This window comes from Gopherus evgoodei, chromosome 4 (assembly GCF_007399415.2).
Source record: "Gopherus evgoodei ecotype Sinaloan lineage chromosome 4, rGopEvg1_v1.p, whole genome shotgun sequence".
NCBI classification, from domain to species: domain Eukaryota; kingdom Metazoa; phylum Chordata; order Testudines; family Testudinidae; genus Gopherus; species Gopherus evgoodei.
In genome coordinates this window covers 150,102,437-150,121,211 of record NC_044325.1, presented here as the reverse complement: position 1 = coordinate 150,121,211, position 18,775 = coordinate 150,102,437, and the positions used below count along the sequence as shown (strand labels likewise).

Below are 18,775 nucleotides of genomic sequence, written 5' to 3'. Positions count from 1 at the left end.
GTACTAAAGATCACTTCTTTTAGTAAATCTTGGGTAAAGGCACTAAGAGTGAAGACAACATGCAATTCGTCCACACCAGCCCCGACACCGCTTACCTGTGCCCCAGAAAAAAGCCCTATGGCCTGTTCCAATTGGCTCAATTTTTCATCATGCTATTGATTTTTGTAAATATTCCAAACAGAGGCGGCACTATTTGTCCCGTTCCACAAGGAGCCAGCCAAGTCCCTCCTTTGGCGGGAGGATGCACCCAAAGTCTGCTGCTGTACCAACCCAAGGGCAGCCCCTCGGGAGCAATTGGGGCAGGTAGCAGTGATCTGGAAGTGGGATAAGGGCAGGGTAAATTTGATAGTTCCCAGCATGGCATTAAGTATGGTCCATCTGAACCCCCCAGGGTTTCTTTTTCTAGAAGAACCATACCATAACTGTTGGTTATATACCCGGATAACTCTCCGGGAGGCCTCTGGGTTTGTCATATGGGCGGGGAGTATTGTAACAGGGTACATGTTATATTGTTGGTCATGGGGATGGCCTCCAGGCAGGAAAATATTCCCGTGGCCAGGCAAGTCCTGTGGGTATATGTTTGGTTGTGTACTAGTGAGGCCACTGATTGGCTAAGATTTAGAAAAATATTACTTTTTCATCCCCACTCCAAGTTCATTAAGGAGGAGAGGTCAAGGAACATTAAAAGTTTCATTTTCAGGTAGTTTTGGCTAGCCTCCGCAAGCTATTCTTCGAGATTTCATAGTCTTAATTCACTTAGCTGTCCAGCAGTGAAGCCGCAAGGGAGAGGTTACTAGCACAATCACCTTGCTTGCTTGGAGGCTTTATTGTGTCCTCAGGTGGAGAGGTTGTTTTCTTAGCAAGAATCAAAGGCTCACTGGGTCTGTCAGCAGACAAAGGAGAGGTTACCAGCTTTTTTACCTTGTCCTTCACTCCTGCTGTCCAGAAGGAGCAACAACACCAGAAGGAAAGATAGACCGATCATCAGTCGGAGAGTCAATACAGTGAGAAACATGGGCAGGTAGTCAATTCTTGGCACTTCACAGTGACGTTGGTAATCAACAGGATTTGATAAGGTCTTTCAGCATGGGCCAAGGTAGTTTCTCACTGGTGGACCTCCATATAGACCCAGTCTTCTGGTTTCAGCAAGCGGCAGAGCTACTGTATATAAAAAACCTAACACATTTCATTAGTTTCTGGCAATAATTAGCATTGTGTTATTTATTAAATAAATGTCCATCTGAGCCAAGCCAGCAGAAGTCAGAGTAATGTCAGTAGTTGCATTGGGTGCCCTGGTAGAAATTTATGAGGGCTGAGTACGGTTTTTCAATTGGGAGTGGCCCTCAAAGGCATTTGGTCATACTGGATCTGTGAAGCTGCACATAACTTGCTATAATTCGTCCAGTAAATTAGGTTCACAATCACTGTGCTACTCCAGGAATTGCCAAGTTTTACAATAGTTTTGGCATTTGCCTTTACAAGGAAATACATTACTAAAACTAACACACATTCACAAGAGCAGCATTTTGGCATGTTTATAAAGTCAATCTGAATATTTACAAAGGGTCCCCATGGAGTGTGGTGAGCTGCCGGTCTAGTATGGATTGGTTTTCCACTGTTGTGTGCCAGACAAATAGGGCAAGAATTACAGTATTGCTGAGCATGACCGAAAACTTTGGGGCATACCAATGCCATACCACTGATGCAATCATTCCTCCCTCCACGTGGGCCAAACCATGGGCCACGCAAGCAAGGTAAGGGAACAAAGCCTGGGGTGCAACCAGGCAACCTTCTGGAGCACGCCGCAAGGCATCCTCAGGGTGTAGAGAGCACCCATTCTGCCTCCAACTGTCTTTCTCCCCCTCAGATGCTGAGTCCTGCATAAGCGCCAGGTCACGAGAAGACGCAGATGGAGAAAGAGGTTGCAGCATACAAAGAGAAAAATTTCAGAGGGAGCCAGGGACCTGGAAAGGGCCACTTGCCTGGCGAGCAGCATCTGCCAGGGCATTTCCGCGCGTAACATCATCACAGGGCTTTGATGGGCAGAACATTTACAACAATTGCAGACAGAAGCTGAAGGCAGATAAAAGGGCATTAACATAATGGCCATGACTAATGGGTGCTCCTCCAGAGGTAAGAAATCCTCTATATTTCCAGAGCTGCCCATAATCATGCACCATCTCGAAGGCACATCTGGAATCCGTATAGATGGTAACCAGACTTGCCCTCAGCTATGGAGCAGCCCTGGTAAGGGCGATCAGTTCAGCTACCTGGGCAGAGCCGGCCTTTGGAAGACAGTAGGCTTCCACCGGGCCGTGGGGAGCACAAACTGCATAGCCAGCTACAAGCTGACCTGAGGGGTTCCTAAGACATGAGCCATCTACATAAAATACCAGGTCAAGGCTCTGAAGCGGAGTGTCCTGCAAATCAAGCCTGGGAGAAGAGAGCTCAGCAGTTACTGTTAGACAGTCATGGGGTTTATCACCCCCCCCCACCCCGCGGGCAACAGAGAGGCCGGGTTAAGCATAGGACACCTAGTTAAGGTAACATTAGATACATTCAAAAGAAGCATCTTGTATTTAGTGAGCCTGGAGTTAGAGAGATGTTGAGTTTTCCCCTTAGTAAGGAGAGCAGTGACAGCATGGGGGACCGCAACAGTCAAGGGGCTACCCAGCACAAGGTAGCGGAAGATTCCACGAGGGCCGTCACAGCAGCCACAGACCTAAGGCAAGGAGGGAAGCCAGCAGCTACTGGGTCCAAAGAGGAACTAAAATATGCAACAAGTCTCTGCTTATTTCCGTGGGTTTGCATGAGGACCCCCAGGGCCATCCCCTCCTTTTCATGACAATAGAGAGTAAAGGGCTTCTTGTAATCAGGGAGGCCCAGTGCCGGTGCTCGGGCCAGAACATGCTTAACCTGAGTGAAAACCTCATTAGCCTCCGATGTCCAAGGGATGGGGTCTGTGACCTTATCTAAGGTTAAGTCTTGCAATTACAACATTTAAACATTTGAATAAAATCATTCTTTACAAATATCCTTGCTGATTGCAGGCAAAATTGAGGAATTACTCAAATTTCTTCCCATATTTTCCTGTATTTCCTGAATCCTTTTACCTCTAGACACACAGAAGCAACTTTCCTTCATTCTTTCACCACTCTGTCCCGCTCCTCTCTTCCCCTTATACACAGAGACCAGCTGAACCAAAGTTCAACAACAGCCTAGAAACAAGCTTATCCAAAGTTAGGCCTAAAAGCCTAGCCAAAGTTGTAAGCCCACGTATTTCCCTACACAGTGGATGAACAGGGAACTTGCGCAATTCTGAAAATTATTGTATTAGAGGAGGCAACCATCTACTCCCTAGTACACACATCCCTGTGAGCTATCAATTGTTTGCTCTCTTCTGCTAAGGGAATTGTTTGCATTTAGTTTTCTCCAACAAGGCCATCTGCACACGGCATCTGCATTGGCTATGCTTATGGCCAGGCTTGTGCATGAATGGGAAATCACAGCACTGCAGTTTTCCCAACCCCATGGCAAGCTGTTCGTCAGGATTCCTGAATCTAAAGAGGCCATTGCACGCAAGAATGGTCTGTCCTGACCAAAAATTCTCCTATACAAATACTGATGAAAATATTCTCTAGATTTAACCACTGCAGGAGTTCCTCCATGTGGTGCCCTCTCAGAAGAACTAGACTTTTGCTGAACAAAACCACCATCCTCTCACATCCTTTGTGCTTGTGCCAATACTGCCCCCCAAACCATAAGCAGTAGCATCTCTGTCAAATCTGAAAGAGGGGCAGTTGTCATTAACTTTCACTTGCCTAACAGTGGCTCTCTGTCCCACCGCATCTCTGGGTGAGGCTCCAGCCTTGTCGCCAGTTGTGGTGTCTTTCACTCTTCACACCAGAAACAACAGGAAGTACCAACCCTGCCCAGTTCCTTCCTTGAAACTTTAGCCAAGTATGAGATAAATGGCTAAACATCTGTTGTGTGGATAACTCTGTGGTGTCTTGGGCCCACAAGGGAGACGATGTTATCGATACCTTTGTACTCTGTTACAACATACATAGGTGACTGTGGCCCAGCAGTTTCATTTCAGTTACTGTTGCACCTCTCATTAAAACACGTTTTATCCTTTGATTAAGATATGAGAAGGTGGCCAAAAGAGAGAAAACGTTTGAAATATAAACTTCAGCATATGCCTGTGGAGTGGGACTGGGACTCCATATCTGTTTCCTTTCTTATAGCTAGGGCCCTACCAAATTCACTGTCAATTTTACAGTCACAAAATTTTAAAAAATCATAAATTTCATGGTTTCAGATACTTAAATTTGAAATTTCATGGTGGTGTAACTGTGGGGGTCCCAATGCAAACGGAGGCTATGGGGGAGGGTAACAAAGCGATTGTACTGGTCCATGCTCTTGTTACCCTTGCTTCTGCGCTGTTTTCTGGTGGTGGTGCTGCCTTCAGAGCTGGATGGCCAGAGAGCAGCAGCTGCTGGCTGGGTGCTTTCGTTGGGGAGGAGCGGAGGCTGGCCTTATGGGTGGGTGACATGGATGACCGCCCAGGGTACTGTGGTTGATGGGGGTGGTTCTGTGGTTCCCCCCCATCCCTCCAGCCATCCCAAGGGTGCCTTTAACTCCCGAGTGCCAGGGCGCTGGTCTGGAGCCAAGGAGTGGGCAGGGCTGGAGGTGCCCTGCCGCGGGCTCCTACTTATGCCAAGCTCCAGCTGCTGGGTTCTGGCCAGTGTGTGGAGGGATAGGACTTCCTCTTCCCTTGCAAGTGCCGCTCCCGTGTCAGACCCCACCTTCAGGAACCTCCCACAGCTGCAGGGAGCTGTGAAAGCAGCACCACTGTCAGCAGCAGTACAGAAATAAGGGTTGTCACGGTATGGTATTGCCACATTTATTCTGCGCTGCTGTTTATGTGGCACTGCCTTCACAGCTAGGCGTCCATCCAGCTCCACTGCTCTCCAGCTGCCCAGCTTTGAAGGCAATGCAGAGTAAAGATGGTACTACTGCATTCCCCCCTACAACAACCTTGCAACTCCCCAGAACCGCCTTTTGGTTTGGGACTCCCAGTTTGAGAAATGCTCATCTCCCCCATGAAATCGTATTGTATAGAGTAAAAGTACACAAAGGACCAGATTTTACCATCCTTGATGTGTTTTTTCACAGCTGTGAATTTGGTAGGGCCCTATTTTCTACGCTATTGGGTGATCTCTAGCCATTGCCTTTCCCTCACCTCACTGCTCTTTTATTTGAGTCCCGCTGGACTTATTTAAATTTCTCATGATCATACTAATACTGAATTGGGCAAGTGGTATGCTGTTTAATTAGACAGTATTTCTATGTATTTCTTGCTTTAGAATAAATTTTGTTCTCTTTAGTCTTATGCTTGGACAAATATAATAAAGTTGCCATTGATGTTAATGTCAATATGTTATTTCCTCTCATGCCCACCCTGTCAAAATGCCTTTTTTCCTCCAATCCCTCTTTCTAGTAGATGGGTTTGTAGTCAGAAGCACAAATCATTTACTGTCACCTTGCACACATATACATTCACTGGAGATATAACTTGGAGATGCTAAAATATATATGATGGGCCCAGAGACCATGCTGACAAGTTTCCAAGACAGACCTAACATCATAACCAAGTGCCACACAGATATGTTATTTGGAAAATTAGAGAAAAATTAAACAAGTAGGAAGCTGCTAATTTTCATACTGATTAATAAAGCTCCATATCCACAATAAGGTCTCTGAGGCTGGGTGCTGTAATGATTTAATTGGCCATCTCCATTGAGTCTTCCTGGTGGCCTCTCCATCTTCTCTGGAATCTGGCATGCTCTTCAAAACCCTCTTGGAGTGCGACCTTAACAGAGCCCTGAACCCGCCACTTCCTGTAGCTCCCAACTAAAAAATAAATAACTGGGTTAATGCTGCTGTTTACAGAGGCCAGTGCATTACATATCTCAATGGGGATACGAAAATAATTATAATACAGGCCAAAGCGGTGGATACTGAACGGAACAGCAAAGACGAGGAAGAAGAGGACGGTGAGCAAGATAACAACGTAGAGCCTTCCAGGCTGACGTTGTTGGGAGCTATGTCGGACCTTGATGAACAGGATCAGGTTGGACAGAACCATGACGGGAGCGAAAATCAGGAAATTCAGAACATACATGGCGATGTGTGACATCCGACAGCGTTCACTTCCAACAGAAACACAAAAATAAGACATTAGTCCTGTTACCAGGCAGGAAAGAGCCCACAGCAGGGCACACACAAGGGCAGACAGGTGCTTGGTGGCGGTGGCATTGGCACCAAATGGGGTAGAAGAGACAGACAGACACCTCTCAATGCTGATGGCTGTCAGGAAGTACAGGCCGGCATTGGTGGCGAACAGAAACAGCAGGTGAAAAATCACCCTCACAAAACGCCAAAATTTATCTAAACAGAAGGATTCTCCACAGTAAACAGTATGAGGTAAACCAAGCAGTGCAGAGGAGAAGCTTAAGTTGCTACGGCCAGGTTGAGGATGTAGATGGTGAAGGGATTCCTCTTAATGAAGAAGCTGAGGAGCCAGAGGACGACCCCATTTCCCACCAGCCCGAAGAGACAGATGAGCACAGTGACACTATCAAGGATCACCTCAGTGGAACTGTGGATTACGCAACCAATCTCATTATCCCTATTGTCTGGGCTGGTTTCTGTCACAAGCAGGGACGTTGTGCTCAGCTCAGTCATCATTAAACCTTTGCTGAGGGATGCCGGTGTCTCCTTGTCTTTCATGCGCACCTGTTGGCAGAGAGCAGAAGGGGGAGTGGAAATTAGTGATTCTGATATACCCAGCACAGAGTTTCACTGATCATTTCAGCCCCTCCCAACCTCTGGCCTGGAACAACCAGATCCCAAGAATATGAGTGGAAATACCCAGGGAGAAAATGGCCATGGGAGAAGGTGGGGACAGAGAGAGGCACAGAGAAGGAGGAATGGGTGGGGACTAGCCTCAATAGAGGAAGAGTGACAGAGACAGATACAGAGAGAAGGGGAGATACAGAGAGGGAGATATGGAGAGGGAGAGAGGGAGAGAAATTGGTAGGGGCCATCAGTCCTGTCTGGACAGGACTGGCAGAGGAAAGGGTTGTAGATAGTGGGGTAGAGATCAGAAGAGAGATTCCTCAGTATAAAGTATGCCCCATTGGATGAATGCAAAAACCCAAAGAATCTATCCAGCATACCCTTCCTGTACCCCTCTCAGCACCTGAACTGTGTTTACAAAAGCTAGGCAGGAGCAGGTCTGCTTCAGAATCTGGGTGTCTCAGTCACTGTGATCCTCCCCATAGGATCTTGTGAAAATTTTCTGTGCCACAAGCACTAAGAATTTCCCTGACTGTCTCTAGGCAGCATTTGGCATAGAATATGTGCCAGGCTCTGTCTGGGAAAGATCCTTCCACTTTGGGCGTGGGGGGGAAGGAGGGGGGAAAGGGAACATGGGGATCACAAAACTGCTGGTAAGCATTGAGCACTTTATAAACAACTGGTAGCATTAGCATTCTGCTTCACAGCTTTGATTGTTTTCACTCTCCTAAACATACAGGAAATGGTTCATCAAAGCTTAAAACTCAAGGGATGGATACCACAAAATGGCCCATTTATAACTGAAAGGCTTCTTGGCTATTTAATGTGCAATAGTTACTGTGGTAACTAGTGTGTGAATTGGCTTCTACACATGTGTCTGGTATGTGGTGTATGTTCTACATATCCCTAAAGATAGATTTCCTGGAAGTATATTTTTAAATTGATGTTGTGGTAAATAGTTTGTCCTTCTTAATACAAACCTATCTGCTAGGCAGACATGGTCTGGAATCAGGAAATCCACAACCTTAGCTCAGTCCCTCATTAATAAGTGTGATGTTTTCCAGGGGTACTCATGGTTGTGAGGCACCTTGCTACTGTTACGCAAGAAGCACACAGAATCTTTTTAAAGGGGATAAGGCATTATGCTGTGTTTATTGAGAGTACAATTTAAGCATTAAAATCAGCATATGTTTCCATTCACACACACCCACCAAAAGGTTCTGCAGCTGGATCTTATAGTTACTGATCCTTCGTGTTGTCTGGAAGGTCCAGTGGCCAGCTGAAACTGCACAAGAGGCAGGGGAGCTGGGTCTCTATCGAACGCATTCAAAGCTCTAATGTTGATGCAGAGTGAATCCAAAATCCCACGGCAATACACCCTTCTTTTATAGTAATAAGTTCCCATACAAGGCTATGGACCTTACTGTATCACACTGGAGCTGTCAATCATGAGGTATTTAAGGTTGCTCTTCATCAGCGTTACCAGGAGGATCCGCAGCTGTTTCTTATCTCGGCCCTCTGGCTCAACTCCTTACCTTGTCCTTGGGGTGTATGCCTGTGCTTTAGGGTCGTCAGTCTGCCAGCTAGGTGATTCTGATAATAAAATTGGTGCCTCTCAACTCCTCCACTCCCCTTTCAACCATCCGGGCTCCATCAGTACTGGTGCCTCCCGTCTCTATTCTGTTAATCTATTAGCACACATTCTTCACTCACACACAACACAGTAAATGATTTCAAAGGTAAGAATTACAACCATAAAACTTCTATCCTTCTAATTCAATCAACACAACTGGCAAAGAATAAACTCAGAACAATTTCTTCTTGCTACTTCAAGGCTATAATTTCCTCTTACTAATTCAAAGCTAGCAAAATGGAGTATAAAGCAAAATAGAATACAATTTACTCAAGACAATTTTGGCCTACATTACAACCAGGAGTGGCAGAAGAGCCCTGAAAGTGTGGGGGCCACAGGTGCCTGAACTTTGGCCCCATCCCCCTCCCCCAAGCCCTCACCCTTATACCACTTCTTCCCCTGAGGCCCCACTACCACACTCACCCTCATGGCCTGTAAAAAGTGTGTGTGTGGGGGGGTGCATGACCCCCTACCCCTCATTCCAGTGTCCCTGGCTACCACTGTCCTTAGCGCAAGGGAGCCATGTTCCCTCTAATTTTTAATATCCACATGTGGAATTAATTTTGTTATGTGCATGTAAAGGCTCACGGCCAGGGCTCAACCCTCCCTGCGGAGGAGGGGAGCCACACCGGCCTCGACACACGTCATCTACGTCAGCCCCGTCTTTCAGGGCTGGGCGACGCTGCACAATCTCTCGGGGCCCCGGCCTTCTGCTATAGGACGGGGCAACAAATACAAAGTTATAGAGGCTCAGACCCTCCTGGCTTAGGGCTGAGCAACAATAGTTCAGGCAGCTTGAGCCCTTTGGGGCAGGACCGAGCAGTGGCACAGTTAAAGGGGGCCCAGGCCCTTGGTTCGGGCGGGGCACCAAACACCCAGTTACAAAGGCTTCGACCCTCATGGCTCAGGATTGAGCAGTCAATCACTAGACGTGATGGTCTCCTTAGGCCGAAGAGAGGGGGATTCTGCCACCTGTGTACAGGTGGCAGGGGGAACGCAGGCCCACCCACTCCACTGCATTCCAGCCTGGGGCCCTAGTAGCGGCCTTCTGGCAGGTCTGCTCCCGACAGCAGCTGGGCTCCAACTGAGTGCCGCCAGCCAGCTTTTATACTTCCGGGTCGCCTCCTGACCCTCTGAGGGGCAGGTCCAGTACCCTGTGGCCCCGCCCCTTCCAGCCCCTAGCAGCCCCAGCCCCTGAGGAGGAGGGGAGCCACACTGCCTCGCTACAGTGCGCCACTAATATTTGGTAATATGCAGATGTGCGCCACCAGGACAAACAAAAAACCTAGATATAATATATTATTTTTTAAAAGTTCATGGGTATGGAAGAAAAAGAATATTAAAGCCAGGGATAATTAACAAGGTGCGCTGCTTAAGATGTTTATTTAATATGAAATCAAATAAAAAGAAAATTAACACTGCAAAATTTTCAGTAACCTTTTAGAAATGTAAATGTATCTATTCCATTGAAGCATAAAACAAAATTATCCATTTTCTTGACATAGGAAACAAAATATTTTATCATTAGTACTGATGCATGAAATAAAATAATTGTTACACTTTCTTTATGCTTGACATTAAAGATTATGTTTCTTGGCTTGACAAAAAAAAGCGTTTTATCTAGTGCCTTTATGTAGGATTGTGTACACACACACACACACACTTTTGTTGTGACTTGTGACATAAAATTAAACATTTTGTTTTGACACATGAAAGAAATGACGTTATTTATTTTCTTGATTTAGGAGACCACTAATCACTATCACTGGAATGAGACCCTGAATCAGTGGCTGGCAGGCTAGATGATGGGGCAGATACTTGCCACTGATCATGAACCTCTTCTCTTCTGTCTTGACACTGTATATAAACACTGGAAGAGTGGTCAAGGTTTACTTCTCCACCACTTGAAGTGTGAAATTTGATCGTCATTAGCATAACCAGGTGATCTTGTTTCAGTCTGTTTCATGATTTAGTTTTGATATTATTCATAAGGTTACTCACAATCAGCACTGGAAGCTTGAAAGGTTGCACATATATCCACCAGTTGTGAAACTACACTGTATTGTTCTGGATTTTGTAGACTGAAAGTCACCACTTCCTGGAAATTTTTCATCATCTTTGCTTCATGTTTCTCTGCAATTATGTATTTGTAATCATTGTACTAGTTCACAATGAACTCCTACTCCTCCTCCATGGTGTTTTGGGCAGATGACTTAACTCGACTAAGATCCAAAATTTTTCTGTATTTGTCAACTAGCTTGCTAATGTTTTCAGTGCCAAATTCATAACTGATTTGTTGTGGTGAAAGTGAGGCAAAGTCAAAAGCTGCCCATTAATCAGGGGTGGCTCCAGAGGAGAAGGACCTTGGAGTATTGGTTGATCACAGGATGACTATGAGCCGCCAATGTGATATGGCCATTAAAAAAGCTAACGCAGTTTTAGGATGCATCAGGCAAGGTATTTCCAGCGAAGATAAGGAGGTGTTAGTACCATTATATAAGACACTGGTGAGACCTCATCTGGAATACTGTGTGCAGTTCTGGTCTCCCATGTTTAAGAAGGATGAATTCAAACTGGAACAGGTTCAGAGACGGGCTACTAGGATGATCCGAGGAATGGAAAACCTGTCTTATGAGAGGAGACTCAAAGAGCTTGGCTTGTTTAGCCTAACCAAAAGAAGGCTGAGGGGAGATATGCTTGCTCTTTATAAATATATCAGAGGGATTAATATTAGGGAGGGAGAGGAATTATTTAAGCTTAGTACCAATGTAGACACAAGAACAAATGAGTATAAACTGGACACTAGGAAGTTTAGAATTGAAATTAGATGAAGGTTTCTAACCATTAGAGGAGTGAAGTTCTGGAACAGCCTTCCAAGGGGAGTAGTGGGAGCAAAAGACATATCTGGCTTTAAGACTAAGCTTGATAAGTTTATGGAAGGGATGGTATGATGGGATAGCTTAATTTTGGCAATTGATCTTTGATTATCAGCAAGTAAGTATGCCCAGTGGTCTGTGATGGGATGTTAGATGGGATGGGATCTGAGTTACTGCAGAGAGTTCTTTCCTGAGTGCTGGCTGGTGAGTCTTGCCCACATGCTCAGGGTTTAACTGATCGCCATATTTGGGGTCAGGAAGGAATTTTCCTCCGGGGCAGATTGGCAGAGGCCCTGGAAGTTTTTCGCCTTCCTCTGCAGCGTGGGGCATGGGTCACTTGCTGGTGGATTCTCTGCAGCTTGAGGTCTTCAAACCACAATTTGAAGACTTCAATAACTCAGACATAGGTTAGGAGTTTGTTATAGAAGTGGATGGGTAGGATTCTGTGGCCTGCTTTGTACAGGAGGTCAGACTAGATGATCATATTGGTCCCTTCTGACCCTAAAGTCTATGAGTTTATGAGCACGCCAAGCGCGTGCTTGGGACAGCAAGCCACGGGGGGCGCTCTGCCGGTCGCTGCGAGGGCGGCACGCAGGCTGCCTTCGGCAGCATGCCTGCGGATGATCTGCTGGTCCTGTGGCTTCGGCGGACCTCCTGCAGGCTGCCGCCGAATCCGCGGGACCAGGGACCTCCCACAGGCAAGCCGCTGAAGGCAGCCTGCCTGCCGTGCTTGGGGTGGCAAAATACCTAGAGCTGCCCCTGCCATTCATATAGTTGCTTTTCTGGAAAACTTTCATTCAGATGATCACACAGTAATGATATGAAACTTAGAATAGATTCACAGCTGAATTGTGCTCGATGCAATTAGATTTTTCCACATTATTGCTCCCAGAGACTGTTTCTCCACAATACTATCCTCTCATCTTGTGGATCTGGGCCCTAGGGTGACCAGATGTCCTGATTTTATAGGGACAGTCCTGATTTTTGGAGCTTTTTCTTACATAGGCGCCTATTACCCCCCACCCCGTCTTGATTTTTCACATTCTCTGTCTGGTCCTCCAGTAGCGTAGCTAGTGGGGTGCAGGGGAAGCAGTTGCTTCCCCTCAGCAAATTTTCAAAAAAGCCCCGCCTTAGGTGGGGTTACCATGGCGCCAGGGGCGGGGCCCACGCTCCGCTCTGAAGCTTGGCCTGCCTGCTTCCCCCAGCTTGCTGCATACCCCGCCCCCGCTGATCAGCTGTGTCTCCCAGCAGGAGCTGAGGGGAGGGGAAGAACTGAGCTCCAGCAAGCTGGGCTCCTGCAGGCAGGCTTTGCTGGCTTCCCCTAGTGTGCTGCATAAACCCTGCCCCCTCCCTGCCTCACCGATCAGCTGTCTCTCAGCAGGAGGGAGACAGACAGCTAATCAGTGGGGGGGGGGGGAAAAGAACTGAGTTCCAGTAAGCTGGGCTCCTGGGGAGGAGGAGAGGCTGGGGCCTTGGGAAAGAAGGGGGTCGGTCGGGGCATGCCCCTATAGGGGGCAGGGGCACCCACCCAACAGTTTATGGGGCCTGTCTGGGCCCAAGAGCCATCAGCTGTTCGGTGGGGGCAGGGGCAGTAAGGTAGCTAGTTAGGGGAGTGCGAGTGCTCCCTGTTTAGCTGGTGTTTGGCCACCAGCTAATCAGCAAGGAGAACTGCTCCTGGAGAAAGGGGCTGAGCAGCTGAGACCCCACCTCCTTCTCCTACCTGCTTCTTGTGGCACTGTGGCAGGTGTGCTTTCTCTGGCTCTGCAGTAGCAGCTCCTAACCTCTCACCCAACTAAAGGCAGCCACTAGCAGCAGCTGGTAAGTGTATTTCAAAGGGGGTCTTTCTTGTGGTGAGGGTGGCTTGCGGGGGGACTGGAAACCCCCCAGGTGGCTGTGAGAGCCAGCACCTAGCTGCTGGTGGGATGGCTCTTTGCAGGGTGGGGGGCAGGGGGTTCAGCCAGAGGCATCTCCAAAAACATCCCCTGCACCCGGGCAGCTGGACCAGGACAGGCATTGGTGGCGGGGAGAGGAGCATCTCCTGGTCTCCTGTGGGGTGTGGTGTCCCTGCTTGCCCTCCCTGCCCAGGCAGAGATGCCTGCCTCTTAGAGACAGTAGCCATGTAGTGTGCTTTGTTCCCCCTCCCTGGCATCTGGGTGACTGCCTCTTAGGGAATGAAGGGTGGAAGGGAAGAGGCAGTGGGGAAAGGATAGGGGTGGGCGGTAGGAGAGGAAAACTGAGACTATCAGGGGAAACTTCATAGCAGTACAATCTCTGCCTTGGGGGTGCGGATGGAATTGTCTCCTGAGGTAAGGCTGGAACGAACTATCTGCTGTTGTAGTATGTTTAGTTTAGTCCATGTGCTCTGGTAAACACAAGTCCAGGCACCATGTTGGGGGGGCAGGGAGAGGTAGCCTGATTTTCCCTCTCCTATCAGAAGGAACCTGAATTGTCTCCTAAGGGAAGGGCTTGTGATCATGTTGGGAGGAGGGGGAGGGATTGCTGAGTCCCAGGGTTGAGTAATTCTCTGGTGATGGTGGTCATTAATTACTGATTGTCATTCACTTGCGCACACAATGGCTGGTGATGGTTGTTTAACATCCACCCAGCCATTTGGTCAATGCCTTGTTTCTTGGGCGTTGCCTTCTGTAACTTCTCTAATTTCATCTCACTTTCCTGTGAGTACAAATTCTGGTTCTAAGGACCTGGTGCCTGGATCCCATATTTGCCTTGCACTGGGCTTGGGAATCAGTGCCCTGACATGCAACTTCTCCTACTGTGCCAGTGTAGATCCTGCTGTTAGTACAACTATTTGCAGGTGCCCTTGTGTTTAGCTGAACCTTTGGACTTAGCTTAGTGGGGATGGACTCAGAGACTGAGAGCTAAACTGACACTACTATCCTGCTGTGTGGATCCCACTGTGCTTGTGCTGATAGTGCTACTGCTTTGGTATGATGATGACATTATGCTAAGATGAATTGTGAAAATAGTGTCCTGGTGTGATGGTGGTCACTCTGCTGTTCATGTGAATCTTGCATTTTTGTATGCTGGGTTGGTATAGCCCTGTTCCCAGAAAATTAGAGCCACAAGGTGGGTGAAGTAATATCTTTTATTGGAGCAACTTTTGTTGGTGAGAGAGAGCGAGAGAGACAGACAAGCTTTGGAGCTTTCACAGAGTTCTGTCTTCTTCCTGAAGAAGAGTTCTGTGAAAGCTCAAAAACTTGTCTCTCGCCAACAGAAGCTGGTCCCATAAAATATATTACCTCATCCACCTCGATATATATTTACCCCCATATTACCCCACCCAGCTTTCCAGGAGTGAGTTTTCATGATGACATGAGAAGTGCTCTGACTGGTCCTTACTTCTCTGTATCAGCCCCTCTAGCTTGCACTGCAGCTCAGTATCTGGGGGCTGGGTGCCTGCAGCGCCGAGACTCTGTGAGATCAGGGACTCACAGACCCAGCTGGGAGGGAAGGGCACCTCCTCCTCGACCTCTCTCTCTTGCTGCCTCCTTTTTCCCTGAGTGGCCTCATGATGCACAGAGCCAGCGTGGCTAGGTGCTGCATTGAAGAGTCTCCCAGTGCAGCCCCCCCACCCCCTCTTCCCCATGCGAACCCCCAACAGATCCTGCCCACCTCTGATTGTCTCTCTCATGCGGGGGACTGTGCCCCCCGCCCCGCCTTGCTCCTGTGTGCTGCCTGCTTTCAGGGGCCACGCAAGAATGATGTTTTATAAGTACGTGTGTTATTTTGCATTTAAAATATTTTAAAAAAAAGTTTCCAGTATGAAATAATAAAAACGTGTTATTTACTTATGTTTTAGTTTTATATACAATACTGTAAACCTTTTTTATATTAAATGCAAAATAACACATGTACTTATAAAACTATCATTCTTGTGTTTTTATTTTAAGTACAAAATAAAATATGTATAACAAATTTAAAAGTATGTAACTAGTAATTTGATATGGCGGCAGGTGGCGCCTTTTTTTATGTGTTCGCTTCCCCTGATGTTAGAACCTGGCTATGCCACTGTGGTCACCCTGGCCCTTGCTAAGTGCACAGCTTCCACTATTGTTACAGAGCTCTTCTGAAAGCATTTGGTCAATTCTGCTAATTCATATAAGACATCATTTCATGCAGTTAGAGTGATACAGTAATTACTGTCAGAGAGCTTATTCGGGCAGTACTTTGCTATCGGGTCATTTGTTTTCTTGAGATTTCATGTTCAAGTATCTAAGAAGAGTCTCGTAATTACACATCAAAGCACTCACAGTGAAATGTCTTGATAGCCACCTCACTTCATTTAGGAGTTTAAACAATACAGTCTCATTTTCTGTGACATTTGCCATTTCCTCAAATTGTCCTCTTCAGACTGAGGATCTGCAGAAGACTGTATAAATGGTCTTTAAAAGTGTCTCTATTGTCTTCGTCATTGGTACTTTGTTCCAGGCATTGACTAAGCCCAGATCTTCTTGATGGGTTACCTAGGGAGGTGGTGGAATCTCCTTCCTTAGAGGTTTTTAAGGTCAGGCTTGACAAAGCCCTGGCTGGGATGATTTAGTTGGGGATTGGTCCTGTTTTGAGCAGGGGTTGGACTAGATGACCTCCTGAGGTCCCTTCCAACCCTGATATTCTATGGTTCTGTGACGGAGCAGTGCAAGGGGTTGGTAAGCAGCTCAGAAGTTGCTGCATGCCTTCCCTGTCAGAGCCCTAATGCCTATTTCTGAAAGAAGACCCCAGCTGTCTGTAACTGCTCCTGTCCCTACTGCTTTCCTCATTTTGAGAGAGGTCGTGATTGTTGTCAGGCTCTGGAAACCCAAGAAGAAAACCAACAGGACTCCACTGGCCATCACATACAGGCCCCAGCTAAAACCTCTCCAACGCATCATCAGGGATCTACAACCCATCCTGGACAATGATCCCACACTTTCACAGGCCTTGGGTGGCAGGCCAGTCCTCGCCCACAGGCAACCTGCCAACCTGAAGCATATTATCACCAGTAACTGCACACCGCACCATAGTAACTCTAGCTCAGGAACCAATCCATGCAACAAACCTCGATGCCAACTCTGCCCACATATCTACACCAGTGACACCATCACAGGACCTAACCAGATCAGCCACATCATCACCAGTTCATTCACCTGCATGTCCACCAATATAATATATGCCATCATATGCCAGCAATGCCCCTCTGCTATGTACATCAGCCAAACTGGACAGTTGCTACGGAAAAGGATAAACGGACACAAATCAGATATTAGGAATGGCAATATACAAAAACCTGTAGGAGAACACTTCAACCTCCCTGGCCACACTATAGCAGACCTTAAGGTGGCCATCCTGCAGCAAAAAAACTTCAGGACCAGACTTCAAAAGAGAAACTGCTGAGCTTCAGTTCATCTGCAAATTTGACACCATCAGCTCAGGATTAAACAAAGACTGTGAATGGCTTGCCAACTACAAAACCAGTTTCTCCTCCCTTGGTTTTCACACCTCAACTGCTAGAACAGGGCCTCATCCTCCCTGATTGAACTAACCTCATTATCTCTAGCTTGCCTGCATATATATACCTGCCCCTGGACATTTCCACTACGTGCATCTGACGAAGTGGGTATTCACCCACGAAAGCTCATGTTCCAAAACGTCTGTTAGTCTATAAGGTGATACAGGATTCTTTGCTGCTTTTACAGATCCAGACTAACACGGCTACCCCTCTGATACTTGTCAGGCTCTGTCACTTTAAGGGTAACAGACTGAGAAGAAGTACAGGAAATCCAATGAACTCTGCTTTGTGAGGGGAAAAAAAAAAAAAAAAGAGACATGGAGACTGGTGGTCCTTAGGATTTATGGGGCCTTATGCAGTATTATTAAACTTGTGCCCCTATGCCTGATGGCAGCCTGGGCTCGCAGCCCAGGATGGGAGGGATGAGGCAGCAAAGGATTCCGAGCCATCCAGCACACCTCACAGTGGCAGAGAGTCACAGTTTCCCGCAGAGACCCCTGTACCCTCTCCCTCACGCAGAATACACAGCACCGGCGCATTTGACTCTGTAAATATGGCCCCTGCCTAAGGACACTGCAGCGCGCGTTGGGTGTGCGGGAGCCGCTCTTACCTGCAGTCATGGGCAGTGGATGAAGCTGCTGCTTGGGGAGGCTGGCTCCCCAGCCTATCTCTTCTGCCTGTGGCCCTGCCCATACTCCACCCCTGCTCTGCCCCAGACCTCGCCCCCACTCCGCCCAGGCCCTGCCCCACTGTCTCCTTCCTCTCTTCCCTCCCCCTCCCTGCTCACCTCCTTCCAGCCAAATCCCTGAACCCAAATGAAGCAAATGACAGAAATTGCAGAAGAGTGGGTTTTTTCAAAAGAAAATGGAGCACGTTTTCCACTGCATGCCAGAAGGTGAAGACTGGACATATAGAAGGTACCTAATCAAAAAGCATGAAATTTAGGAATCAAAAATGTTAGTCACAGGTATTTTGATATACAGTAACTCCTTACTTACTGTTGTCCCGGATAACGTTATTTCATTGCTGATCTATTAGGGAACAAGCTTGTTTAAAGTTGCGCAAAGGTCCCTTATAGCATCATTTGGCAGTTGCCTGCTTTGCCCTCTGCTTGCAGGATTCTCTGGAAGAGCAGCCCCTCCTTGTGGGGATTAGAACCAGGTGGGGCCAGCAGCCCCCCTCATCAGCTCCCCTAAATTCCCTGTAAGGTATGTGGCTTGACAGGTGCCCAGCAGCAGTTCAGCTGTCCCTCCACCCACTGCCATGCTGCTCCTGCACTGCCCTCTGCCCTGGAGCTGTTCCCGGGAGCTTCCTGCTTGCTGGTGGAGGAGGGGAGAGGGGTGCTGATATCAGGATGTCCCCCTGCTCCCCATGCACTGTACCCCTTCTCCACAAAGCAGAGGAGAGGGACAGAAAGGAGGGAGCTTACTGGAAGTTGTTGCTTTCTCTCTGAATGGGCTGATCTTCTTAAAAGGGCAAAGTATTTGAAGTGGTGTCAGCATACTTAAAGGGGCAATGCACATCTCTCTCTCTCACTCATGCCCGAACCCCCCTGCACTTTGGAAAGTCAGCACCTGTGCATGTGCTGTCACAAGGAGGGAGTGGTGCGCTCCAGCTGGATAACGTGGGCTCATCATCGTGTTTAGTTTTTGCAGGGAAGTGTTTGCGGCTACTGCCCTGCATCTATTCTGTTTCCTCCCTTCTGCCTCAGTCCATGATGCCTTGTAGAGTGTGATGCTACATTAACAACAGTGTCTTAACCCTTGAGGGCTCAGCTGAGTGCTAGTTCATCATTTAGTAGCAAAGCATTCCCTGGGAGATATCCCACCCTCTTACTCCACCACCTCAACCACGCTTCAAAATCATTCATTGCTGTGTACAATATTTAACTGTTTG

General features: G+C 47.6%; 1 protein-coding gene across 1 annotated transcript; it reads right to left on the bottom strand.

The window, feature by feature from the left end:
* Positions 1 to 1,459: 1,459 nt before the first annotated feature.
* LOC115651027 (mas-related G-protein coupled receptor member H-like) lies at positions 1,460 to 17,542 on the bottom strand. Its single transcript, XM_030561822.1, is given in 3 exon segments — positions 1,460 to 6,522; positions 6,525 to 6,801; positions 17,490 to 17,542. Coding segments are annotated over 2 exon segments (1,008 nt in total). The 5' UTR covers positions 6,796 to 6,801; positions 17,490 to 17,542; the 3' UTR covers positions 1,460 to 5,785.
* Positions 17,543 to 18,775: the final 1,233 nt, after the last annotated feature.